This window comes from Plectrocnemia conspersa, unplaced genomic scaffold (assembly GCF_051122295.1).
Source record: "Plectrocnemia conspersa isolate PC_06_02 unplaced genomic scaffold, ASM5112229v1 ptg000013l, whole genome shotgun sequence".
In the NCBI taxonomy this organism is placed as follows: Eukaryota; Metazoa; Arthropoda; class Insecta; order Trichoptera; family Polycentropodidae; genus Plectrocnemia; species Plectrocnemia conspersa.
The window spans coordinates 1,256,631-1,283,259 of record NW_028277177.1 but is presented as its reverse complement, the minus strand read 5'-3'; the positions used below and the strand labels follow the sequence as shown (position 1 = coordinate 1,283,259).

At 34.1% G+C, this 26,629-nt stretch overlaps 2 protein-coding genes across 4 annotated transcripts; one reads left to right on the top strand and one right to left on the bottom strand.

Annotated features, from left to right (window-relative positions):
* The first annotated feature begins 860 nt into the window (after positions 1-860).
* Positions 861-9,000, top strand: LOC148226897 (uncharacterized). Of its 3 annotated transcripts, XR_015811973.1 has the most exons (10): positions 861-913; positions 3,269-4,961; positions 5,053-5,100; positions 5,348-5,798; positions 5,869-6,006; positions 6,077-6,169; positions 6,237-6,335; positions 7,649-7,797; positions 7,871-8,087; positions 8,168-9,000. XR_015811973.1 is itself a non-coding variant. In XM_088202081.1 (9 exons), the coding sequence occupies exons 2-9, from the start codon at positions 3,291-3,293 to the stop codon at positions 8,231-8,233; spliced, it is 2,520 nt and encodes an 839-aa protein (XP_088058207.1). In that variant the 5' UTR covers positions 861-913; positions 3,269-3,290; the 3' UTR covers positions 8,234-9,000. The 3 variants fall into 3 exon arrangements, 1 of the variants encoding a protein (XP_088058207.1); XR_015811972.1 differs by having other exon boundaries at positions 5,053-5,798; XM_088202081.1 differs by lacking the exon at positions 5,053-5,100 and having other exon boundaries at positions 5,712-5,798.
* A 2,637-nt stretch (positions 9,001-11,637) lies between these two features.
* fra (neogenin protein frazzled) lies at positions 11,638-26,128 on the bottom strand. The gene is made up of 25 exons (XM_088202075.1): positions 25,975-26,128; positions 25,715-25,889; positions 25,005-25,138; positions 24,783-24,934; positions 24,562-24,713; positions 24,302-24,496; positions 24,092-24,233; positions 23,009-23,285; positions 22,419-22,893; positions 22,227-22,353; positions 21,462-21,626; positions 21,167-21,397; positions 20,921-21,091; positions 20,729-20,849; positions 20,244-20,671; positions 20,025-20,172; positions 17,666-17,830; positions 17,361-17,597; positions 15,512-15,925; positions 15,302-15,441; positions 15,092-15,239; positions 14,869-15,022; positions 13,617-13,756; positions 13,456-13,557; positions 11,638-13,260 (listed from the first exon to the last, which is right to left on the bottom strand). Exons 1-25 carry the CDS (start codon positions 26,054-26,056, stop codon positions 13,118-13,120), a joined length of 4,818 nt encoding a protein of 1,605 aa, XP_088058201.1. The 5' UTR covers positions 26,057-26,128; the 3' UTR covers positions 11,638-13,117.
* Between the last annotated feature and the right edge of the window lie 501 nt (positions 26,129-26,629).

The window sequence follows — 26,629 nt, the reverse complement described above, 5'->3', positions numbered from 1 at the left end:
CGATTTCTTCCCATCCTAGCCCGACTTTCAGTTCTCCTAGTCCAATTTCTTCCCATCAACACGGTATTAGCCCGACTTTTCTCCCAGTCCAACAACCTCAATTTCAGATAGATTGTAATCGACATCTACTTAGCAACGTACCGCAGCAAGAACAGCTACCATACTCAATCGCTAATTATTTCTCGCAGTTTGAGGAGTAATGAACGTATGTTATTTGAATAAAGTTTTGTGTACAAATAATATTTTTTCTTACCTTCCTCTCACAAGGTGAAATAGCCATTCGCATGAGAGTATATTGTTTATAATAAGTGGTTTAACTAGTGCTATATTTAGTGCTTTGAACTATATTTTCTTTCGATTTTTATTAGAATGCACTGTCTTGCCAATGCAAAACGGATAACACCCAAACTATTGCTCCTTGCGTCCATTGTCCACTTGAGCCGGCCCTGACCCTATGCCACTTTATTTTGTAGCATTCTTGAATCAGAAAAGTTGAGAAAATATTCTTAAGGTACCTTTATATTTAGTTATTATGAGCGTTGGGATACAATTCGCTGAGTTCTCGCAGAAAGTTGAATGCCGTAACCATAACTTCAAACTACCGAAGAATGTTGTTGGTAATTTAAGTATTTTTTTTAGTTTTACGTTCCAGGCCATCACAATAACCTTTGGTCAAGTTCGTATCATTTAATTTGAGTAAAATAAAAAGCATTTTGATGCATTGAAGTAACCTTACGATGGTCTAAGTTTAAATGATATTAGGTATAGATATTGTATTAAATTAACACAATTGTTAAAAAAGTGTTTTTAAGTCTGGCAACACCTCAGCGTCCCCCGCCTCTCCCCGCCGTACCCCGGCTGTCTGTTGCCGCCATTTTGGGCGGTCGCAGTCGGAGGCGGAGAAGCTGCGGAGGTGAGTGAACGCGCGCCCCCCGGAGCCTGCGCCCCTCGCGCCGTTTTCGACCCGTTCGATCGACGCGCCGTATCCCCGCGCCCCGCCTTGCGCAATATTCGCCTCGACTCTCGACTGTGTTTTGAAAGCGGCCGCTTTATTTTGAATCGGAACAGCGACGGTCGCCGAAGACCCCGCTCGGCTCTTTTGCCATTTTCGCCACTTTCGGCTCCTTGGCTTTTGCCCCCGAACGACTGCGCCCCGAAAGCGAGCGTTTTTAAGCGATCGGCTCAAACGATCGGATGCATTTGTCGATTTTTTTTCTTTTTTTCATTTCGGTCGCAATACGACGGAAAATTATACGACCACTTCATATTACATTTTAAGAATTGTGCATAAATATTTATTTTTATTTTTGTATACATTATACAATTGTAGTGTTGCCAGAAAATTAAAATTGTTTTTATCTATTTATATTTTCAATTTACTAAGTTGAAATGTGAAATGCGTTATAAATTCATATCATTTATTCTAAAGAAATATTTATTTGTTTAGAATAAAATATAATAACCTAGGTAAAAATGTATATATACAAATAATACATATTTATTTAGAATAAATTTGACCCCCAATAATAGTTTTACATTTTTTTGATTATCTTAAAAACCATTCTGATATAATTAAATAATAATACCACTAGTTGAATGAAAAATGCTATAATTTAACCTAAATACAATCATTTTTTTCTCTTAGTCAAATCTTTGTTTCAGTGTAACAAATAAATATTATTCTGATTTTTTAGATGTACTGTTTATCTGAATATAAAAAAATTGAGAACTGGTGTGTATGTTAAATAATATATTTTATTTTTAATAGCTAAATCAAAAGTTAAGGATAAAAGCCAGTTAGTTGAATTGCTTGAATATAGCAGTGACCTCTGTTTTTTGACATGACACTAATTTAATTGGGGAATATGAATTTTCCCATAATCTTACAAATTGTCAATATTGCTACACAATTGAGAAAGGTCCACAAATGTATCACAGATTACGCATAAAATTTTGCATAACTAAATTTGAGAATTTCATCAAATAATTATGAGTAAAATCAATACGCATAATAAATTTCAATTCTTTTCCAAATTGTATCGGTTTCTTTCATTAAGACGTTATCTTTCTTTACATTGCTTATGGTTCTGCCTTCTGTGATTACTCGTTGTATAACCATTAGTCTGATCGTAATAATATTTTATTTGAATATATTTTGTATATTTATAATTCGAATTTCAAACATGCAATCCCTACCATAGAGATTGTTAGTGAGGGTATTAGTGCTGCCATCAAAACAGGTCTTAAATTAACGATACAGAAGTAAGTACAAAAGCTCAATATGTCGCCTATATTTGTAAAATTTGCAAAATATTAGTTTTCATATTATCATTTTTAAAAGAACAATTATTTTTTAATCATATTGTTACTAGAGATAAGAAGTTGATCCTTTACTTAAAAACATGCGAAATAAAAGGCAGTGGTTGGACGCCGATCAACTCACAATTCCAACCTCGAGAACAGGGTTACTCTACAGATAATTACAACACACATATTATTATTGGCTAATTCATTTTAAAGCGACTGACCATAAAAAGACCTTCCCTTATAATTCAAAGATGGGTAATTTTACACCCATGATAGTGCACCTTCATATTTTGAAGGTGATTTTTGGGTCTATGACTAACACTTGCAACTGTTTTTAAGTAATTTTTTTTTATAAAACCGACATTAAAGAGTTCATTGCTTCCAAAAATACATTATTTTTCGAATCAGATATAAAAAATGATTAACACGTAGAGAATACTATTGTAAAAAGAGATGGAGAATATATACATTTTATATTTTGACTCATTTAACCCGCAACTTAAAAACGCTGACTTAAGGAATGACCTGATATACTATAAAAATATAAATATAATTCCAATGCTCGAGAGTGCCGAGAGAACTACGAGCCGCCACTGATAGAAACTATAATATTTACTTAAAGTTACTTATCGGCTACCTTGCATAGAAAAGTCTTTAGCGTTCGCTAAATAAATATATGAAACGTGAGCACATGTGCATATTAATTGCAGTTTTCACTAGTTTTATCATTTTTACGACATTTTTAAAAATAACAGTCAGCTGTTCTCAGATAAGAAGCAATGTTTGAATTCAGATTTGCTATTATTATTCTAATAAACAATGTAGCTTTTACCGTATCGCTGAGTCTATATGCTCACATATTTTATCTCTGGAAAGCTTGCGATCTTGATCTTGAGTTTTTTCTAGTTATTTTTATGCCGTCGTTAATACGTGGCAATAATTCATTTTTGTACGTTTTTAGGCGCACGCGCGTCCACTCCGAGATGTGGCTCCGCAGCGAGAAGCGAGAGCGGCATCTCTTGACGACCGCCATCGGCTCGTCGCGATCCAACCGCGGTGCAATCAAGAGAACCGCCGCCTGCGCCGGACAGAGAACGAGCGCGTGGAAGCAAGCCATAAAGAGAGACGTCGTCAGAAACAATCTCAAAAACTTGACTAACATAGAGTCTCTACCGATACAGCCCGGAAAGAACGTCCTGCAAACGCTCAAGAAATGCGGAGATCCTCTCAACGGGCAGGCGGAGAGAGTCGCGGTATTGTCCAAGACGACCAAATCCCCGGCCTACATGGGTCTTCAAAAGTCCGTTTCGACCGTCGCGACCAGAGAGAGCGTTAGACAAGCAAAAATGACAGACAAGCTTTCGACTTTGCACGTCAAGACCTTCGTGAACAAAAACAAGACTCGCAAAAAGACGGTAGAAACGGAAAAAATATCCACCGCTAAACCGATCGACGGTAAAAATTCAGATATGAAGCTGACCAACGGAGACGCCGCCGTAACTAATAGCAATTTGAGTCCGACGAGGACGGTTAAGAGTGCCAACGGTTGCTCGTCGTCTCCGAGGAAGAGCATAAGGCTCGAGAAGTCTGAGAAGCTGTCAGTAGTCAATAATTCGCCTTCGAGGAAAGCCAGGCAGATGCCTCGGCGGTCCATCAATCAAATCGTATCGATCAATTCGTGCCTCGTCTCAAAATGTCACAAAACCGTCAAACCCGCCGCCGCGTCGCCGCCTCCGATTAAAGATAAGATCGTCGAAGTCCCCTCGGCGGAAGTCTTCGCCAACGATTGGTCGACGATCGTCGATCAAGAGATGACCATGTACGAAAAAGACTCGGACAAGTTCAATCCGTCCAACGAAGAGTCCGATACCGAGGCTGCGATCGATCACAGTTTTTCGGTGCAGAACTGCTTGAGCGAAGAGAGATTGAACACGTTCGTGTCCATCCCGGACGTGGAGAGCCTCACGCAGACGAAGATCATCGAAGAGTCTTTGGAACTGTGCATCGAACGCAGGTGCAGCAGCTTGGACAGAAAGTCCGTAACCGACAAGAATAAAAACTTGCGAGATAAACGATCGTCTTCCTTGCGGAAAGAATACGGAGAGACCAAACCGGTTAAGCGTAGATCTTCCGCGATCGAGTTCCATCGCTCGTGCTCGGTGGTAAAGACCGAGATCAATCTGAGACGCTTGTCTTGCGATAAGAATTGGAAGAAAACCGAAACGGACGCAACGTCCGAGAAGACGAACAAGACTTACTCGAAGCTCCGTGCGAAAACGACCATCGCTTATAATTCACAAGAGAAAGTGCCTAGAAGCGAGGATATTCTGCAGAACAACGAAGTCAAGGAATTGAGAGGGATCATCGCTAATTGCGAAGAAGCGCTGCAATCGTTCGATCAGCCCGATTTCATATCAATTTTCAACGACGCGATCGAAGCCAGTCGGACCATCGACGAGCAAACCGCATCTTGGCAGAATTCGTCTTTTTCGGAAGAGGAAGAGCTGGCTTTCGCGAATTTGAAGCAAGACAGTATGCAATTGAGCACAAGGAGCGCCATCGAAAGACTGGAAGCGCTGAGCGATCTTCAACTTCAACCGACGAGCTTCTTGGCCGATATTAGCCAATCTTTGGCAGCTACGGAAGACGGTTGGGTGAGTGTCGTATGATTTTGTTATTTATAGAAAATTGAAGAGCAATACGAACAGGGCCGTAGTGATTTGAATGCCGCTTAAATTTTTGTAGGGTGAATCCTTCAATAGATGGCCTCAATGTTGAGAGAAACTTTGACTCGTGAGTTCAGCTGTCCATTTTCAAACTGTTTTTCATTACAAAAGACTATTATAAAATAATTTTTAAAATATTGTACTTCAGTAAGTATATAAAAAAGAAAGAGGATTTATCAAAATGAATATATAATGTGAAAGTGAAATAATTCTCAGAAAATATTTTATTGCATTTAGTTTATTTTTAGTATATATGAGGATATACTTTGTTTTCTTGATTTTTTATTATAACTACTTTTATGAATATTTTTCAGGTATATTTACATTATATCGTACACCTTTATGAAGATCGGAAGAAATATTCACTACGGCTCTAATTAGGTATAATACAATATCTAAATACAGATATTGTGGATGTGTTTTAAGCAAACTGTAAAATATTATATAATTATTATAAAAAAAATGAATATTTTACGAAGACCATCTAAAATATATAATCGCTCTACGTCAAAGAAGCTTCTATATCAGACTGCAAGTATCTTATCGAACGATCCTCTAAAACTAAAATCATATCCAATAGCTTTAAAAGACAGAAAATAAGGTCTTCAATAAATAGACATATTACCTAATAAGATTTGTATAACAATAACATTTTACTAATATGTTTATTTTTAACAGTTATCGGAAGGTGATAACGAAGTGCAACTGGACGCTCTTCATGCTACTTCGGCGTTTATGAATTGCAGCGATCAATGCGTCAAACAAGTAAATATATTTGTATGAATTATGTGGTTATATTTTTGAAATGCGGTGAAATAACGATATTTTTTTAAAGGACAACTGTTCCGATCTTGTGGCTTCTTGCATATCGTTAAATCAAGCAAACGAAGAAGCTATTCAGCAGCAGGCGAGCAACCACGAGCAGTTAGATCATTGGGTGGATGTCTTTGATCCGTACTTATTCATAAAACAGGTTAAATTATTGAGCATTTCTTTTCACGTTCAGTAAAATACATATTTTAACGTTTTTATATTTTGTATAGCTTCCTCCGTTGGAGACTGTCTTGCCGGACTCTTCCCGCGGACGCTGTCCGGCACTTCCGCTACGGACTAGGACGAGTCCCGAATTGAGCTTGGTAAATAATATTTTCATTATTTATCTATCTTATGCAATGCTCAAATTAACAGCGTTCTGTTTTACAGGTTCTAGATCTCGACGAGACGTTAGTGCATTGCTCGTTAGAAGAACTTCCGGATGCATCATTTAGTTTTCCGGTGCTGTTTCAAGATCGTCATTACATGGTAAGAATTTTTCATATAATGTATAGAATAAGGAATTGGCAACCTTTCGGTTGCCAAAATCCAATATATCAGATTTTGTTATTTTGGTGAAAATTGCCAGATCTGATGTTATCATTGAGTAAAGAATCAGAGCTTTAATGGGGTTATTATGAAGTAATACAGTAAACCCCCCCTATAGCGTATGCGACAGTCCCTCCTATAGCGTACTTTTTGTTACTGTTTGTCCCTTGACTTTGTTAGACATATTCTGTGACGGGCCAAACGCCACCGCAATGCAGTAAGAAAATATTTATTTTTGTATAGCTATGGAAAAAATTATGATCAAGCAAATCAATATACACATTTTTTTAATACATTATCTATACACTTTTCAGGGGGTTTCAACCATTCTAATTTTTTATAATAAAATTATTTAGTTATGTAATACATATCTATTACAAATTTAATTTTTTTTAATGAATCAAAATATATTTAGAAATATGATATGACACTTTTATATCCAACATTTAAAATGATACTTAATCTTTCTAAACTTAGCTAATTTTTTATTAAAAAATTTAAATGCAAAACCCATGTAAATATAATAATTTATTCAATACGATTGTTCCACAGAGCAATCTGCTGAATTAAAAAAACAATTAGAAAAATGTCAAGCACCATATTATAAAATTCGAGAAGAAGTACAGACAGAAGACAAAGAAAATTATCCTGTTACTAATGAAAGTGGTATGGAACATGATATTAGATGACACTGACAGTAATTAAATGCATAATTACACGATTTAAGATGCTTAACTTTTTTCATTTCTACCATTGTTTGTTTTTAATATGATTAATAGGTTTTTATTAATATCCTAAAATAAAACATACTACAGAAAAAGTTTAATAATTAATATTTATTTTTTATTATTTATTCATTGTAGGCTTATACATTTTAAAAAATAACTCAAAAAACTGTTGTGTTTGACTCCCCTGACACTCGCAAAATCAAGGACATTATTCGCGCGCATATCGCAATAACAACGTAGGGCATATGCTCTTGTTGACAAAATAAATGCAAGGTCGTTTAATCCTAAAAATTGGAAAAAATTTTGAATCGCTGATTTCGTTAAGTTCACAAAATACAGTTGAAAGAACCTAACATCAAATTTTGTTGCTAGTCCCCCTATAACGTAGTATTCCTATAACGAAGTTCCAATTTCTATTTGCTTCTGAGCAAAATAACATAATTTTTATCGTAATCACCAGAGGCTCGGCAAGCAAAAGGTTAAATATTATTAAAATAGATTTTGACAATCGTTTTTATTCTTCAGGTCCACGTCAGAACACGCCCACACTTCGCTGAATTTCTATCACGAGTATCGCAGATTTACGAAGTCATTCTGTTCACTGCTTCCAATCGGGTGTACGCTGATAAACTGCTCAATCTATTAGATCCTCAAAGACGATGGATCAAATACAGGTATAACTTCAATTTAAAATATAAAAGTTGTTTTTAAATTATGGTTTAGATATCAATCATTATAAATTTTCAGACTGTTTCGAGAACATTGCCTCCTCGTCAACGGAAACTACATCAAAGATCTGTCCATATTGGGACGCGATTTGAGCAAAACTGTCATGGTTGATAACTCTCCTCAAGCTTTCGGCTATCAACTCGAAAACGGTATTCCGATCGTCAGCTGGTTCGTGGATCGGAGCGATCGTGAACTTCTGAATCTTTTGCCATTTTTGGAGCATCTCGCTTCCGTGGTTAGTATCGTTGCGCAATCTCGTTGCGATAATATTATTGTATAACTTATTTATTTATGGATTATTGTAATAAATTTCAGAAGGAAGACGTAAGACCTCTGATTCGCGAAAAATACAAGCTGTTCACATATCTTCCGCCCGATTAAACAACAACATTATTATACGAGCGTATTATTTGCGTTACTTAGTCGTACGTGCCGAGGGACATTGTATATATACATATTAACACCATTCCACGTGCGGGGAAGAACACTTCACGGTTCGGAAACATATTCATCTCGCGGCACATGTACGTTCTGTTTCTAGGTGTAAAAAGTCCGGCTTTACAAGAGTTGATCTCATGCGTTTTCTTGCGAATTTTTCAATTTTATTTTATCGCTTTTTTTAAATTTAAAATTATATCACTTACAAAGTTTTGTACATATTTTGACATTTTTTAATACTTAGTCGATTGGTGCTTGTACGAGAGACAGACACGGGGGTGCGCAATGCGCAATTTATATCAAATCTTTTGTAGGATCGTAAATAACTTTTAAGAAATTTTATCCAGCAGCTAAGTTTAAGTGATAATCTTTTTCTATCGAAAATATCTATATATATCGATATTTATTTACAGGATTCATTTGTCTTTGTTGGTCGATTATTGTATAAGTATATTATATGACAAATTGTAAATATAATTAAAGTTGTGACATATTGTTTTTTAATGTATATTGTATGATATGTAAGATATTAGCGGAAATAATTCAGAAATTGTTAACGGTCTTCGTGTAAATAGTCAACGTATATAATATGTATATACGTAGCTATCATGTTTAATTTTCGGTTTTTAAATATAGATTCATGTTCTTATTATTTGATAGAAGTTTAAACGTTGTAGTTAAAGATGGTGAATAAAAACGCATCGACAAAATAATCTCATTTTATTGATGATAATCACACATTTTCTAAACAACTCATCTGCGTCATTGATCAGTGATAAAAAAAATTAGAGTCCACATACTTTCCATCAAAAGGAATACAAACATTTTCAAGACAGTTTTACAATCGATGAAGTGGATACCTACAATCTGGAACATAAGAAGCACCTCCAAATCATTTTGCCTGGAGATATTTTTCGTCACTTTGACGAAGAAGATAGTGCACTATCTGACCTGTAAAAATTCATTTTACCCTCATCACTCTTCCTAAATCCAAAACAGTCCGGCTTTTGTGTCGTTTGGCACATATCATACGTGTTAAACGTATTTCTTTGATTAATAACGGTGTTTTATACTATTTTGATTTCAAGAACCGATTCAGGAAATGGTCCTGGGACCTGATTGGAAGATGATCAATGGATTAGTTCAGTGATCATCACATCTTCCAATTTTTACACACATAAATTCGCACATGCTAGAGCCGAATCACAAGAATAAAGTTGTATATGTCGTACGAAAATACGATTGTGTGTTGTTTTTGTTTCTACCTGCGCTGTAATAACGGTTATTATCGGCATACTTTAAAGAGTTTAGCAGAGGTTGATAACAATTTTACATGTATGATATATTATTTAGAAATGCAATTAAAAACATTACAAAAAATTAATTAAATATTTTTGTTATATAGTGATACAAATTACATACATATAATATATATAAATTTACATACATATTTTAAAATACAATTAACTACATTTAAAAAACAAAAATTTAAAATAAAATCACAGTTAAGTTGGAAGTAAAAATACTAATTTTTTAAGCCATATATTTATGAAAATCTACAAAAAAATATTAAATAAACAATTGAAGCGTTCTGGTTGTGGGTAGTCGCTTTTATGTTTTCGATTGCATTAATTGATGATTTGTGGAGGACGTTTGTACAGCGAACTGTACACAGTGGCCCTTATGAATATCTCCTTCTGGAAGGCGTCAGTGCTTGTCCTTGAGCACATGTTCTGGAGGTGATTACTTGTACAGGAAGTGAGGCGTAAGTCCGAGGTCGAAGGAGTCCGTTCAGCGAATATTTTTTTTAAGTAGTCCGAGGTCGAAAGTGACCTCACTTACAGCACTTAGTGAGCCTAGACCCAAACACCATCCCCCACACGCTATTCTAACCCACCAACTACCAATCAATCACATCCCCACCCATTACCTCTAATCCACTCCAATCTTGACTTTAATTTAATAATCAAACAGCCAAAATCACTAGGAACACCAAAAAACATCAGAATCAAAGATCAAGGCGGGACCTTAGATTCGTTACACAATTAACTTTCTTTTGTACAGAATCAATCAATATCTTCTTCACACATCAGATGCATTATTTTATCATTAATAACTAGTAAAATTTGATAAGCAAATAATCGAATTGCTTTTAATTTATCAATTAATTGATTTTCAATGTCAAATGAAAGCATTTTAATGAGCCGTGAAACCCTAAAAGCCGAAAGGGTGAGAAGAAAATTGCTGTGTTAAAGAAAGTTCGCCAAAACCTACATCGATAGCGTCTAAAATCGATGGTTTTACTAAATCTAATCCCATTTTGTATGATACTTGGGACTTAGCAATTCTGTTTGAAAGGATATATGATAGTTTAATCATATGAGATTCACTTATATTTAAATTATTCCTAATTGAAATAGATTCCTGTTGCTTAAAGAAATCGGTGTCATCGTTTGATAATCCAGGATGAAATGCTAATAGGTGTTTTTTTTAAATAATGAAGGTTTCATCGAATTATTTGAGAACATTCGATGATAATTGACGCATTTGGGAAGGAATACTCCATTACGTATGATATTGGTAAATCCATATTTAAAAAATCGGAATAATATCTTAAAATGAATAAAAAGCAAGTTTTAGCTTATAAGAAAAAAATAAACCAGACAAATTATAATTACATAATGTCAAACAAACCTCCTTTGGGCAGTTTTCTTCGGTTTCGTTTCAACAATACTATCACTTTCTAATGATGTAGAAGAACATTGGTAGATCATTTTCAATCTTTAAAAAGTCACAATGTAGAATTGTGAGTGTACCGAATCCAAAAACTGCACCGGCATTCTTTTTGTGAATGTGAGGGAGAAGCGATACATGCGTGTAAGAATATTCATTGTCTCGCTTGTTCTTGTTGAAGCGGCAATGCTCATTTCAAGGTCTGTGTTACATCCGGCCATAAAAATAAATATTTCAGCCCATTTTGTAAAAAATAAATAAAAAGTAACTGGCTGTCAACTCCTACCGTATGATTGTGTTAGTTCCAGAGTCCGTGTGTTTTGGATAAAAAGTGGAAGATGTGACGCTCACTGGACTAGTTTAAAATTTTTCAAATAATATGAATATTTTATATTTGAGCCTGGAGCGGTTTTTGATGTTGCAACAAGTATTTTCAGACATATGGCAGTGTACTAGGATCGCTTGCCATGCAAAGAGTGATCTTAGATCTTATTTATTTCAGCTCCCGTTCATTGTTTTCTTGTAAGATAAGTTCGGGAAATCCTGCACTATTTGATGTGACAACTAGGGAAGTTGAAGTAAAATTGTTTTTTTAAATAATACTATTTTTCATATTTAGGTAAAAATTTGTATATGTATATATGATTAATTAAATATAAAAAACGAATACAGAATTAAAAAACATTAAATACTGATTGATGATTACATAAAAAAAGTCACGAGTCATGCAGATACGATTACGGCTATAAAAAACCTTAAACGTAAATTATACATAGATATATTTACAACGTTTTATACATACATATGGCAGTGCGACCAATCACATCTCTGTACGGCTTCAGGATTCGGAATGACGATTTTTACAAAAATATTGGACCGCTCGTCGATAAAAAACGCGTGATGAGATGCTAAACTTTTATTTGAACGATATATACGAAAAAATGCGTTTGAAACGAATTAGCCTAGCTAACAACTAACGTCTCGTACAAATTTACAAATCGGGCATACACTCGTTTATGCCTAAAAATTGTCATAAATATATACTTTTAAAAAATAAAAAAGAATTAATAAAATTATAACTATCAGTCTTTCGATTAGTGTTTTAAACAAACTCAGTGCCGACGACATAGGACTCGTAAAAAGACGAAAAATTGGATATATCTCAAGCGCGTGCGTATAACAACCTTCGATTGCTTTTTTTTTAATTTTATTCTAACACGTGTATATAAAAAAACTTATAATATTTACTATGTGCGTGAAACATAACGAATGTACTGTTGCATGTTTAAATATATGAAAAGATAATTTACAACGCTCTCATAATTTATCTCGAAGTTTATATTGTCCGAGATTATTTACGCTTAACGCTAACGTCATACACTTCGCACCGAAAAATAAAATAATAAAAACTGGGTACACACTCCGCTGCCGATAAAGTAAATGCAATTTCGGGTAACCTATAGTAATATATAAATCGAATCATGCGATATCACAACGTAAAGCACAAAATGCTAGAGGAAAAATTTATACAATTCAATTATATAATAATTACGATTAATACATAGAGAATACGAGACACGTATCGATAAACAAACGACGCATTTAAAGCTTGAATTAGGCAGTTGTGTATATAAGTAGTGACGTAAAAAAATATATGTATGAAATAATGGCAAGATTATTGCACAAAATAAAAATAGTCTTAAATAGTCGAGAAAAGCAAACAATGCACACATACACACGCACGATTGTTTGTATATAAAAATAAATTGAAAAAATCGCCAATTTGATACGTTACAATAAATATAAATTAAACTAAAATTCAATGTCATACATAACCTTAAAATTTCAATAATAAAGAGCCTACTATATAATAGTATATACAACAATTAAATATTTATATAATATTCACACGATACATATAGCGACGAATCGAGTTTATATAATATACGGATATAAACTTTTACAATAAAATACTTCTCACTTTATATATATCATGGCATACAAAAGTATAAAACTCGGATATGAGATCTTAATTCTTCGATACAGTATGTACTTTTAAAATAAAGAATTAACGTCATCGTCGCAGATTAGCGGCTAACATTCGAATTGATTAGCCGTGATGGCGTTCAAATCTTTCATCAGCCCCTCGAGGTTGGCCATCTCTTGATGGAGGCGCTCGGTGGAGTGAGACGGTGCTAACGCTTCCACTTCTTCAGCGGAATGACTAACAGACGTTCCTGTAGAATAGCAGATTGTAAATATCTAGTTTGCTTTGAACCTTCCAATTTTTTTTTTATAAAAAAAATATGACTATCAATCGATCTAAAAGATTTTTGAATCACTCAATTGGTTACATACATATGAACAATTTTCGTGTACATTGGAAGGTTTGGAACAATGCTTTTTATATAATATATTATTAATAAGCTTACCTTGTTGAAGTCTATTTAATGTACCGCCAGGCAGTATGCTTGGAGGGTTCGAGAAAGGTTTCTTATAAGGTGACGTATTAGTAGGACGAATTGTCACTGACACTATAAGTGATGATAAATTCATGATTAAAAATTCTAAATAACATATAAAAAAGTATTACCTTTATTATGATGATGAGGCGTGTTAGGCGCCTCGTTCAACGGAGGAGCTGGCACACTGAAGCTTCTCAAAGGATGCATGGTATTACCGTGAGTTCTACCCAGCGATCCTACTGCAGAAGCTTCTTCGAGACTATCCCTACTGCAATATGAATCGATGTTGAAACATTCACAATTAAATTAATAATAATATTAACACATTGTTGTCGGGTGATTTCGCGCATTGTTTCAAGCCTGGCGCGGGCCATTTTTTAGCAGCCGCGGAATTTTTCGGAAACGAAGAATTTCCGCGTTTTTTTTCGGAAACTCGCCATAACTTTTATACTATACAATATAAAATTATGAAATTTTAAACACAGACTTACCATAAACAGTACTATCAAATGAAGAAGAAACATGAAGGTTGACAGTTTTATATTCACTGGAAACTTGCGTTTATTTTGCACATAAAAGTACTATAAAAATGTATGTAATAAAAAATCGAATTAAACACTAAATAAAACTAAAATATGGCACAATCTGTTTTTATGAATAGTTTTTCAACGTATGATATCTCTAAAAACACGTACCTCTGTGTAGAGGTATGTCAAAAGATACATAGCTACACTTTTGGTCCAATTATCAATAATCAGATAAATTATCCACACAAAATTCATCGTCAGATTTATTTTTATCGGGTGAAAACATTTCGGGGTGTAAAACTATTTTTTAGACAACCGAACGACCGAACATTTACGCGTAACTGTAATGATGTCTTTTTTTTTTTAACAAGTCACAGATGTCGCAATGACTGTTGCTTGTTATCTACCCCAGGTCAAGTTTCATTGGAATTTGTTTTGTTTTCTCACTCCCAACCATCCCTTCTTTTACATCAGGTAGAAAGTAATTCCTCGAAGTATCTTGAATAGAATTGAACATAATAGAAGATATTTGGGATAACAGGAATTGTTTATAGTTCGTTATTTAATTTTTTGTACGGAATAAAAATTCAATATCAAAATTAGTACAATACATTAGGTAGAAATGTAATAAATGCGACGACGAATAAAATAATATCTTTACTAAATATCAAAGCAGTGATATCTAGCTGCTGACAACAAAAAAAAATGCAGTTCAAATTACACGGATAAGCACGTGGGCCGACTTCTAGCAACAGACTACAAAAAACGGATTTTTACGGGTCCCGCAGTCCAGCAGCAGTTCCGCAAAAACGGAAAAATCCGTGTCCCGACAACAATGTGTTAATATACTTACGGGGGATGTAAAGCTTCATAAGCTACGTAATTCCCTTGCTCTCGTTCTCTAGCATCTGCCGGAAAGCCTTCCGATGCCGGCGAAGGCGAAGGAGATGATGGCATTCCGTGCATCATTTGGTTTCCGGTACCGATCCCGCAAGACGCTTGAGAACCTAAATACAGATTACTAATTAATTATTTTTCCAATTTAAAAAGTACTGATAGAAAAAAAAAACACATACATGACATTGGAGAAATCCCCATCTGACTGTTGAGCGTTTGATTATGCATTGGTAGACTGACGCCGATTTGTCCTAGAGAGCTCATCGACGATTGAGAAGGCAAAGTTCCAGATAGCGAGCTTCCGGCGGCCGATAATAACGGAGTGTTCTAAAAATAAACCTATGAATTAATAATCCAATAACATTAAACCTTAACAAAAAAATAATAACCTGATCAATCGTCATATGATTCCGAGTGCCTAATCCCAAGCCCCCTAAAGTGTACTGTGTTCTAGGATACATAGATCGCAACGTGGAAGAGCCGATTGTGTCTCCGTCGCTGATTCTACACGCGTTAATCGACGACATAGCTGCAAATAAAAATCAATCCGATGAATAACGTTTATGTTTCAATATTGTTAAAATATATCAAATACTCACCGACGTAGGTGGGAACGTAATGCCGTTTGTCTAAAGATCCTGTGGCCGATTGATGGTGTATGGAACCGGTGACAGCCATTGTAGTTTCGTACTCGCAACTGTCGCGCGGAGGCGGCGGACGCGGTAAAGACATGGAAGACATTCCGGAACCGCCGTCGCCCGATGAGCCGTGATGAGATTTATCCATTTGTTTCAGTTCCATCTGATCGTGATGTATCCACAGATCGGGCGGTTTGATGTTCGAGGCGCTCGATTTTTGATAGGTGCTCTTGCTCCTGGAATCGGGACTGGTGGGTGGATTCGGAGACGATCGACGACAGCATATAACCATCATAATTATGACTCCGGCCAAAACGACAACCGATATGGTTCCGACGATCGAATACATCAGCATTGAGTGATTGTGGTTTGGCTCTAAAAATTCAAAAGAAATTATATTAGATCATCGCTGCAAGTTATTGATGTAATATCTAAAATATAATCTAGTTAAAAATACATAAAAAAGATTATGCATTTCATTAGAAACTATGTGACCAAAGAGCGTATATATTGGTTTTAAAAATAGTCCATCAAAGAAGAAGAAACAGTATTGTCTCTGACAAGAAAATTATATAAAAAAAATTTTCTATTATTAATCTGAATACAAAAAGTTTTTTTACACACATTGCATACCGGGCATTATTCCTAAAAATGCAGCCATGCGACCGGGCTGAACCTATAATAATTTTTTTAAACCATCATAACTTTATAATTAGTTATAACGTTTAAACGTCAAATTTAAAATACATCAATACAATACAATAATCGTTTTTTATATTTATAATAATAAATCAGTAAACACCAATTTGTGGATTGCGTACCAATAAAATAAAAAATAAATTTATGTTTAGAATCACCAAATATACATATTTTAAAAATAAAAACGATACAGATTATGATGAAATACTTTTACTTATTTTTAAAACAACAAATATCAAACTTCGTGACCTCTACAATATTTTTTTATTTTTAACACTTCACGGTCGATTTACGTTGCGATATTCGCACCAACTTTGATACTGTTGACAGCGAAAAAATGTTTAAATTTGACAGAAAAATGCAAGTCATTTAATTAAATACTATCGAATATTGAAAAAAAAATTGAAATGACGTCCCTGATTTTAAATCAGAAATTTTCAGGTTATAAGAAAAGTCTCGAATATATCCTGAAAATATTTTTTTTTAATTTTTCAGTGAAATCATATCGGAATACATTTTCACCGGTACATATATTTTTACCAATGAAAATATATTTTATTTTGCAGGTGCTAGTAAAATTACATGATTTCAACTTTTCCATATGTAGCCCCCTATAGCATAGAGATTGGGACTTTGTTATAGGAATACTACGTTATAAGGTACTATGTGATAATATAATACTACATTATAAATATTTCATGGTACGCGATTCACAGTTTTATGATAACTGATTTGAAAATTTACAAGGTATGATATGTGGGATATATTCATAGAAAAAAATCTGTAAACACTGTCTTGACACGAATTTTTTTGTATCTGGAATTTTGGGTATCAATTTTTTTCAATTATTTTAGAATAATATAAAATATTCAATGTGTTTAGAAGTTAACTATTTAATGCCGTAAGAGCACTGGTGTACACATTTTTTCAAATATTAAATACAAGCTTCGTGTGTAACGCCAATAGGGTCACCGATATTTCAAACAAATACAAGAAGTCATAGTTGAAAATATTGATTTTTGGTAGAAAAAATTGAATAATTAAGAGACATAAAAAAACGTCATTTTAATTCAATTGAATTGATATAAATAAATATAAATTATATAAATACCTCTACTGCTTCCGAACATTCCTCCTTCATCCTTATCGCTGCCCTCTGGAGTCGTGAACGAACTAGTCGGAGAAAACGGACCGTAGCCTAATGCATTTCTAGCTTGAACTTTAAAGTGATAGGTAGTCGAAGATTTCAACGATCGCACCAAAGCAGAAGTTCCTCCTCCGACCACAGCTTGGACTATCCACTCCCGGTCTCTACGCGACCGATCGGTCGTATACGAAATCACATAGCCTTAAAATAATAAATATAAATATTGTCAAATTACTCTTCCTACATATAAATATATTCTAACTTTATACCTGTTATGACTCCGTTGGCTTTATAAGGCGGTTGCCATTGCAACTGGAGCGAAGAAGAGCTACCGTCGGAAGCCTTCGAAACAGTCAAATCTCGGGGTGGAGAAGCCGGCGACGATTCTAAAGTGTTGTTTACCACAACCATTGACCATGGCGATTCCCTTATGCCTATTGAATAAATTTATAATAAAATGTCATTAGTATGATACTACTATGTAGTGCAGCGATGAGCAACCTGCGGCCCGCCGATACTTTTTAATTAATTACATAAATTGAAAATAAACCCTTTTTCACAATCACAAATTTATTTAAGTCATATGTAATGTTTTCTCGGTAATATAAACAACAGTTAAGAATATTAACTGATTCTGGGAAATGATCGATTGATTGTGGGTCAGATTTCGAATTATGTTTCGCGGGACAGAAATAAAAAAATTGCTGCGATTTTTTTAAAAATATTTTTTCACAATTAAAGTTTTTGACATGTCATTTTGTATTTCTAAATTTAATTTTTGCCATTTAAAAATGTACCTAATAAAGAAAACAACAAAAATAATTGAGTTAAATTTTTATTCATACTATTTAGCCTAAAAATTATTTATTATTTCCGAAATTCTGTTTTATCATCAACTCAGTCAAAAAAAAATATGGAGAAATATAAGTAAAAATTTAATAATAAGTGATTGATATGTATTTATTTAATTATAAATAAACCAAATTATGTTGTTTAATTTCAAAACGGCCGCACGTTTGAAAGCTTTCACTGTTTTGAACACAGATTGAGTACCATCTAAAAATTATTTATTTGTACGTATTTGTGTATATAGCAAAAACATTTTTTTACAACTCTTAAAAAAAAAACCTAATGAACAGTTATGAAAAGTTATTTATTTGTATATATTTAATTATGAATATACAAAATTCAATATTTTTATTAACCCCCACACGTTTGGAAATCATCAGTTTTCTATAAAACAAATCTAATTAACACAAGAATATAGATTGAGAGCCATCGAATACATAATTAATTTATTTACATTGAATAATAAAAATCTAATTCAATTCAAAATTTTACCAACTTTTAAATTTTATCAAAATTTTCAAATTTTCAAAAAATAAAATTTAAACAAAACGCGCATATATTTATTTTAATTCTTACTAGTTTAAAGTTGATTATTTTCCTAAGACAAATTATACGGAACACAGATTGAGAACCATCATATAAAAATTTATTTAAATACATTAAATTATCAATATACTGTATGACTTTTCCAAAAACCGGTTTGAATTCAAGTTATTAAGGTTTTTCATAAAGTGACGGAGGGGGGGGGGGAGGGGTTAGAAATCTTTGATTCTCGTTAATTTCTATTGGCGAGCGAAAAAAACAACCTCACCAATCCATGTGAAATATAAAAAAATATCAAATTATGAAGAAACAACTTTTCTTAAAAAGCTCACGAATTTGAAAAATATTAGTTTTTCATAAAAAATATAAATAAATATACAGAACACAGATTAAGAACTACCTTAAAGTTATTTATTTGCATATATTTAATTATGAATATACTAAATTCAATATCCCACGTTTGTAAATTATCATTCTTCTTAAAAAAAATCTAATAAATACAAGAATATAGATTGAGAACCATCGAATATTTAATTTATTTATTCACATTGAATAATAAAAATATAACGCAATTCACAACTTTAGCAAAGTTTTTAAAATGATTTTATCAAAATTTAGAATAAAATTCAAAAACAAAATGTGGGTAACAAAAATTGAGAACCAATAAAAAATATATATTTATTTAATTTTTTGGAAAATGATGAGGAAATGGCGCCAAAATTTTTTTTTAATTACGTTTATAAATTATGATTTTTTTCCGAAGACAATGCAAATTTGCAAAATGGCCCCACCACAGTAAGTAGTTTTATTAATTTAAGCCCGGACGCGAATGTGTTACTATTATGTAATACATATGCGGTTTTTAGAAATGTATTTGAAAAGTTAAATAAAAAATAATAGCCTTATATATGTATGTATTAATATATTATTCTATTCTAAATGAATCTAATCTCAACTAGGGTTGTCAACAGTCCCAGAATTGAAAATGTCTAAGATGACCTTTTTTAGGTTCCTGAAGCATCCCTAAATAAACAAAAATATTTCCGTGATAACCTTTTTTTTAAAGCTGTCCCGGTTTAGAGCTTTATAATGTTGGCAACCCTAATCACAACTCATTTTTGTGTACAAGTTGCGGCCCGTATAGCTTATAGTTTTCAGTTGTGGTCCGACACAAAAAAAATGTTGCTAATCACTGATGTAATGGATTCACTACTTCCATGTTTAAATGAAACATACCTTTCACAACTTTTACAGTGAACTCGTACGGCGTATTTGGTTTCAATTCATCGATCATGCAGTTTAAATTTGTACAGTTGACTGATTTATGACGCTGAGATCCCACAGAGCAATATCTCACCACATAGTACCTCTGATCGGTTATGATCTGAAACAAAATACATTACATTATCACAACCAGGGAATATCTCATCGGTAGTTACTTTAGCGATTCTTCACCTGCGATTTAGGAAGAGTTGTGTCCGTCCAATACAACACGGCCGTCGTGTCGCTTAAAATGTCAGCTTTCAATCCGACGGGAGGAATCAAAGGCAAAGGAGAATTGGGCATGTTCGGCACCGGAGCTCCCGGCAACATACCGATGTATTCAGAGTCTTCGCCGTTCACAGATTCGACTTTATCCAGTGTTTTAACGTTGGCGTACACCGGTTGACCGTCTCCGACCTTATTCGTGGCTCTCAAGGATATGACGTAATCAGAGTTTTGTTCCAAATTTCGTATCGTATAATATCTGATAGACTCTGAAATGATTTCATAGTACTCATCGGGCACTCCTTTCCCCCAACCGAGACTGTATCCTCGTATTTTGACCATTTGGCTCCGCGGCGGCGCCCAAGACACGGTAATGTAATTGGAACCAGGGGTCGCTATAAAAAAAATCCATTAAAATCCATCGGATCTAATCAATATTAATCATCAATTACCTTTAAGCGGACTAGGCACATCTGGCACTTGCGATTCGTCTAAATCGTTCTGCAGAGTATCGACGTTGCTCCAATTCGTATACGGACCAGTTCCGTTTATATTAAAAGCACAAATCCTAACCTAGATTAAAACAACACATTTATAATATCATACTTCAAAGCGTATATTTTTAATAAAACAAAATTATATACTTGATAAGTCGATTTACGATCCAGATCCTTCAAAGTCACGTTCCTAACATCGGCCGCCGTCGTTAGAGTCTCAGCTTTCTTCTTACTGAATTTTTTATATTTAATCTTATAGCCAGTAATATCGCCGTTTTGTGTATCGATAGGAGGTGCTTCCCAATTTACCATCATAGTCTAAAAATAAAACATATATGTTCACATATCTGTCATTTATATATAATACATAACTAAATAAATGCTGTCACTCACAGTGCTGGTCTGCGATTCCAACGTGACATTCAAAGGAGGCGCCGAAGGACTATCGCCTGGTGTTTTAAACACGATTTGTTCTGTCGGAGCACCGGCGGCTTCGTATACGTCCGCTTCGGCGCCAACGGGTAAAGCCACAGCTCGAATCGCATATTCAGTGAAAGGTCTCAAATCTGTCAATCGATGTTTTAACTCTGATGTTATAGCGTATGTTTCGTCTCCACTTACGATCTAAACAAATACAATAGAAAATGGTAAAATACGTTCATAAATAAAGGCTTTTTTTGTTTATTACCTCTGAATAAAAAAGTTGATATTTATCAACAGTTATTTTGGCGCCTGGAACCGGATTAGGCGGCTGCCACGATACTTCTGCTATTTGCGGACCGAGAATGGTGACATTGAAATCTGTGGGAGGTCCCAAATATTGGTCTTCAGACTGCGTAGTAATATCCAAGACCTATGAAAATATCATACATAAACATAGTTATGAATTAATACATATATTTATTATTAATGGTTATTTTAGCTAAATTTATTTATTATATATAAAAATATTGATTCAATTACCTAATTGTATTTTTATGGCAGATAAAAAAACATCCATCTTCCGAGAAAAAAAACGCAATTTGACCCATAACCATTTTAATGCCAGAGGGCTGAAAAATCGGCCACACTATTTACGAAAAACTTGGGCAGACCGATTTTTTTGTCATATGTAAGTAAGTAAAAGAGACACATTTGCTCTATATTAGGCATGTCTAATGTATTTTTAAAAAATATGGCTTGAATAGGTGCCCCCATATATTAACAAATTTCAAAATGGTGCGCAAAAATATCTGCCGTGGTGAAAGATTATTTGATTGACCAGGACTCTTTCGCATTCGACTCCGCCGCCCGATACTGACACCTGATTTATGACTATTCCGGCGCAATAAAAATATATGCCGTACAACATATCGTAAAAAGTTATATTATATTATTGGATCTAGTTGAACGAATCTATATCATCATAAAATGAGTACTATACTAGTTAATAATAATAAAATTTATAATTTACTTGAGTGCTCTTTCCGGCTCCATTTTTATTATAAGCCACGACTCTAAACTGATAAGCGGTGTTAGGTTGAAGCTGCGATATGTTCATCTCGTGAACATTCTTTCTAGTCGTGTTCATCATTCTTTCACTAAAAATAAGAGTCATAATACAATGATGCACTTTATTGCCATAAAGAATTAAGTATAAAATTACCGTTCCGAATCGCTGATTTTATACAACACAGTGTATGCTTCGATATCTCCATTTGGCGACAACGGCTCGTTCCAACTCAGCGTCACAAATCGAGGCTTAATAATAACAGCCCTAAGATCGAGCGGTTCGCTCGGCGGCAGCCTTTCGCCGTCCGAATCGTCTTCGCCGAGTCCAACGCCGTCGAAGTCCGACTCTCTGGTACCTGTGTTCGGGTAGAACGCAAGGACAGACTTTATTAGCGAGGAATCAGTGTTAGTAGAGTCTTGGTCGTTATCCGAGTAATCTGACGTAGTGTCATCCGTGTCTCGGATGTCCGCCGACTTGAGACTGTTGAATATGTCGTGCGTGTTCGGAATGATTCTAGACTTTGGTTTGGATTGTGATCTTTCTAAATACGGATTATCGGCGTAATACTGATGTGTCGAAACGTCGCTCTCAACTTTTTTACTCTTACTCGTTTTATCGCTTTTAATCACTAATTATATTAAAATTAAAATAAACACAAACAGGAACGGAAAGGATGAGGTTAAAAAAAATAATAATAATAAAATAAATAATAAAAAAAAAAAGTTACATTAACGATCCAATACCTGTGTTGATCTCTAGTCTGGCCGAAGCTTGGATATTTCCTACGATATTTGTAGCTACGCATTGATATATACCGGCGTCCTGTATCAGCAGTCCTTGGATTCTCAGATTGTATCCGTTTACGAATGCCATTTCGTGATTGTTTGGTGTAATTATTTCGCTATTCTTTAGCCATCGAACAGTCGGTTCAGGCTTGCCGTAAACTTCGCACTCGAATTCAATGTCTTCTCTCTCCATCGCCACTTTATTGGAAGGCTTTTTTATAAATCTCGGAGGCACCTAAAAATAAATAATAAAATATTATAATATGTATATTCACTGACCATAGAAAAAAATATACGTATTAATAAATACTTTAAATATTTTACTGTTTTTAAATATTGTTGTATTTTTAAAAAAACACTTATGTTTAAAAAAAAATGTTAGTGACGATTTAATAATAAATTTGAGCAATGTATGTTCATCATTAATAAATAGCATTGTAAAATAGAAAGAATGTGTATTCAAGATGTTTATGTCAGATAGCATGTTATTGACTAGAGGTCTTCATTTAGTGACAACAGCAATCTATTTGAGAAGCTTTTTCCAGGGGAGTGATTTTAATATTTCCATTTCATTAAGATTCATAGTATTTAATTAAATTACACACATTTTTCCAGACAAATTTGACAGTGGGAACACTCGTTACCGAGCGTTCCCACTGCAACTAGTGAAATATATAACTTTACTTAAAAATATACATTCACTGCAACATTTATACATTGCATGTAAATAAATAACGATAAGTATTTAAATGTATATATTACTACATATGGATAAGTTGAAGTCATATAATTTTACTAGTACCTGCCAGATAAATTATATTTTCATTGGTAAAAAAATATATCTCCCAGTGAAAATGTATTTTGATACGATTTCACCGAAATGATATTTAAACGTCATTCAAGCTTTTTTAATATTTCGACCATTGCATTAAGATTTTTAGTATTTATATAAACTCACAAAATGTAGTCTCTGAATATATTTTCAAATTTTGCAAGTAAGATTGATTTACAATTTTTTGCTAATAATTATAAAAATCATACTTGAACTTCTAACACTGCTGTCGAATCCAACGATTCCTCTCTATTATCGGCGCGACATTGATAATGTCCAGAGTCAGATTCTTGAATTGAACTAATATACAAAACACCAGGACCTAATAACTGAAATCTGCTATCCAATAAGCTGAAACATTACATATAAATTAGCAATTATTAAAAAAAATATATCATGAATTTAAAACAATAAAATACTTTAGATCGATATTGGCTCCGTTTTTTAACCAAATAATATCGGGATTGGGATTTCCCAGAGCTGCACAATCCAACGTCACGGCGGATCCTTCGATGACGGTCTGAGATCTCGGTTCGGCTATGAACCTCGGCGCCGTGATAGTTTCGGATAAAATAAGATCCCTTTTTATACTAAGATGTCCTTTACTACTTATCCTGCAATTTTGATCACAATTATTTGGGATCACTACTTTTTCAGCATTCTATTTATATGAACATACCTAAAATCCATGCTGCCTAATAACGATACGTTGCATTGATAGCTGCCTTGGTCTTGACGAGTGACCAAATCGATCTCTAAAGCGCCTGACGGGAGAACCGACATTCTAGATTCGTCCAAGACGAACGAAGTTTCATTTTTCAACCATTGTATCTGAATATCGATTAAAAATATAAATGAAATTTATTCAATACGTCATTAGGTAATATAGACGGTGCATACTTTTAAATTGTGAGCATTAGGGTTGGTGATTTTCATTCTTGAGCGTAGGGGCAATCCCGTCGAGAACGTTCCGCGGACGGCGCACGTAAAAAACGCGCTTTGTCCGGGATAAAGGCTGAGATCGCGCGGCTCGGAAATGAATCCAGGCAAAGCTGAAAAATGTTTTAATTAATATGTGCACCAAGTTTGTTGTAATGTATGTAAATGTGTAAATTGACTCACTGGGTATATTGACCGTGGCGACCCTGGACACAATCTTACCGATGGCTTCGTCTGTACAAACGCATTGATAGTTGCCAATAGGAGCACCATCACCGATTGAATATAGTTGTAAAGAGCCATTGCTTAATTGAGTTCTAAAAAATAATAGCACAATCTAGCAAATCTTTATTATTTAACGACACAGAAAGATGCATTGCCGTTGAATGACAGCTTGTGATATACCTTATTAAATCTAAACTTTTTAGTAAAGATTTTCTTGAAGAGAATATTCTATAATATCTCGTTTTTATTAGATTAAAAGTAATAAAAAATACATATACTTTTAGATACCGACGTTATGTATATAAAGGTGTGTTTATTATCAATTTGATAAGAATGTTAAAAGTAAATAAAAATAAAAATATATTATAATTGCAAGCCAGGTGGTAAAAATTTGCAAATATCAAATATATTTATTAGATATCATCTAAAAATAATAAAAATCAATCAAATTATAATTTAATTAAAAATATAATAGATTTAATTATACTCGATGCTTATAAAAACATTAGCACAATAAAATATTTAGAGGTGGTTCATGGAATAAAAACGGTGTTGATCAACAAGAAAGCGATTGCATAAATATTAATATTCTCTTTACCATCACAATGGATGTTTAACGATTAAGCGTGAAGGTATTTGTCTTTAATCGGTATACAAATGAGTAATACCTATACTGATCGTCCGCTAAGTCGAGGCGGTGCTCATCTTCGAGAATCTGCGTCGTCGAGTATCTCCAGGCGAGCGAGACCGAAGGGTTGCTCGCCGTACAGTCTAACACGACTGTGCTACGGATCGGGGCAGTGATGTCTAAAGGCTCTTTCACTATATGAAAACTTCCAATCTCTGAAAGACAAAATAAGTTTTCAGTCAGAAAAAATGGCGATCCTTTCAAGAGTGCGAGTCGATTTTATGAATCAAAACGGAATACCTGCAAAACGAAGCGCGACGAGCAAGGCGAGCGCGAGGCCGCGGGAGCGCCACGCGCGACGCGGGGTCTGTCGGGTCGCCATGGGGCGCAGGGCGCGGGCCGTCGGAGCGACACTCCGACGCCGCCCCCAGCGCCTGCAGAATAAACACGCTCTGGACCATAACATTTCAGATTGCGGCCATACATCGATTGCGCAATTTTTTATTCTCTTCAAAAATAATACCTAATATATTTTTTACTTATATTACTTTATTGTATTTATTTCGATTAATAAAGATAATTATTATAAAAATCTGCGAAGGCCTATTATCTATTTAGTCAAAACGTCCTACTTTCAAATCATTTCGAAAAGATGGTTCATATTCGTGTCTAATGCAAAGTACCTGGTATTTTAACATAGGTCAATCTTAATCTGTACCTATCTTCGTCACCGGTTAATCCGAACTTGAAAAATCGTTTTAAATATCAATATCTAACACAGCTGCGAAAAAGAAAAATATAGCAAGTTCACTGAGTTTAGATTGATTAATTGAATTTCTTTTATAGTTCGTTCTACACTAGCAAAAGTAACTGACAAAGTAAAAAATAATAGAAAATAATTCTCTACTAATAACCCTCTCTTTTGTAGATTTCAAATTAAAATCAATCAGCATGT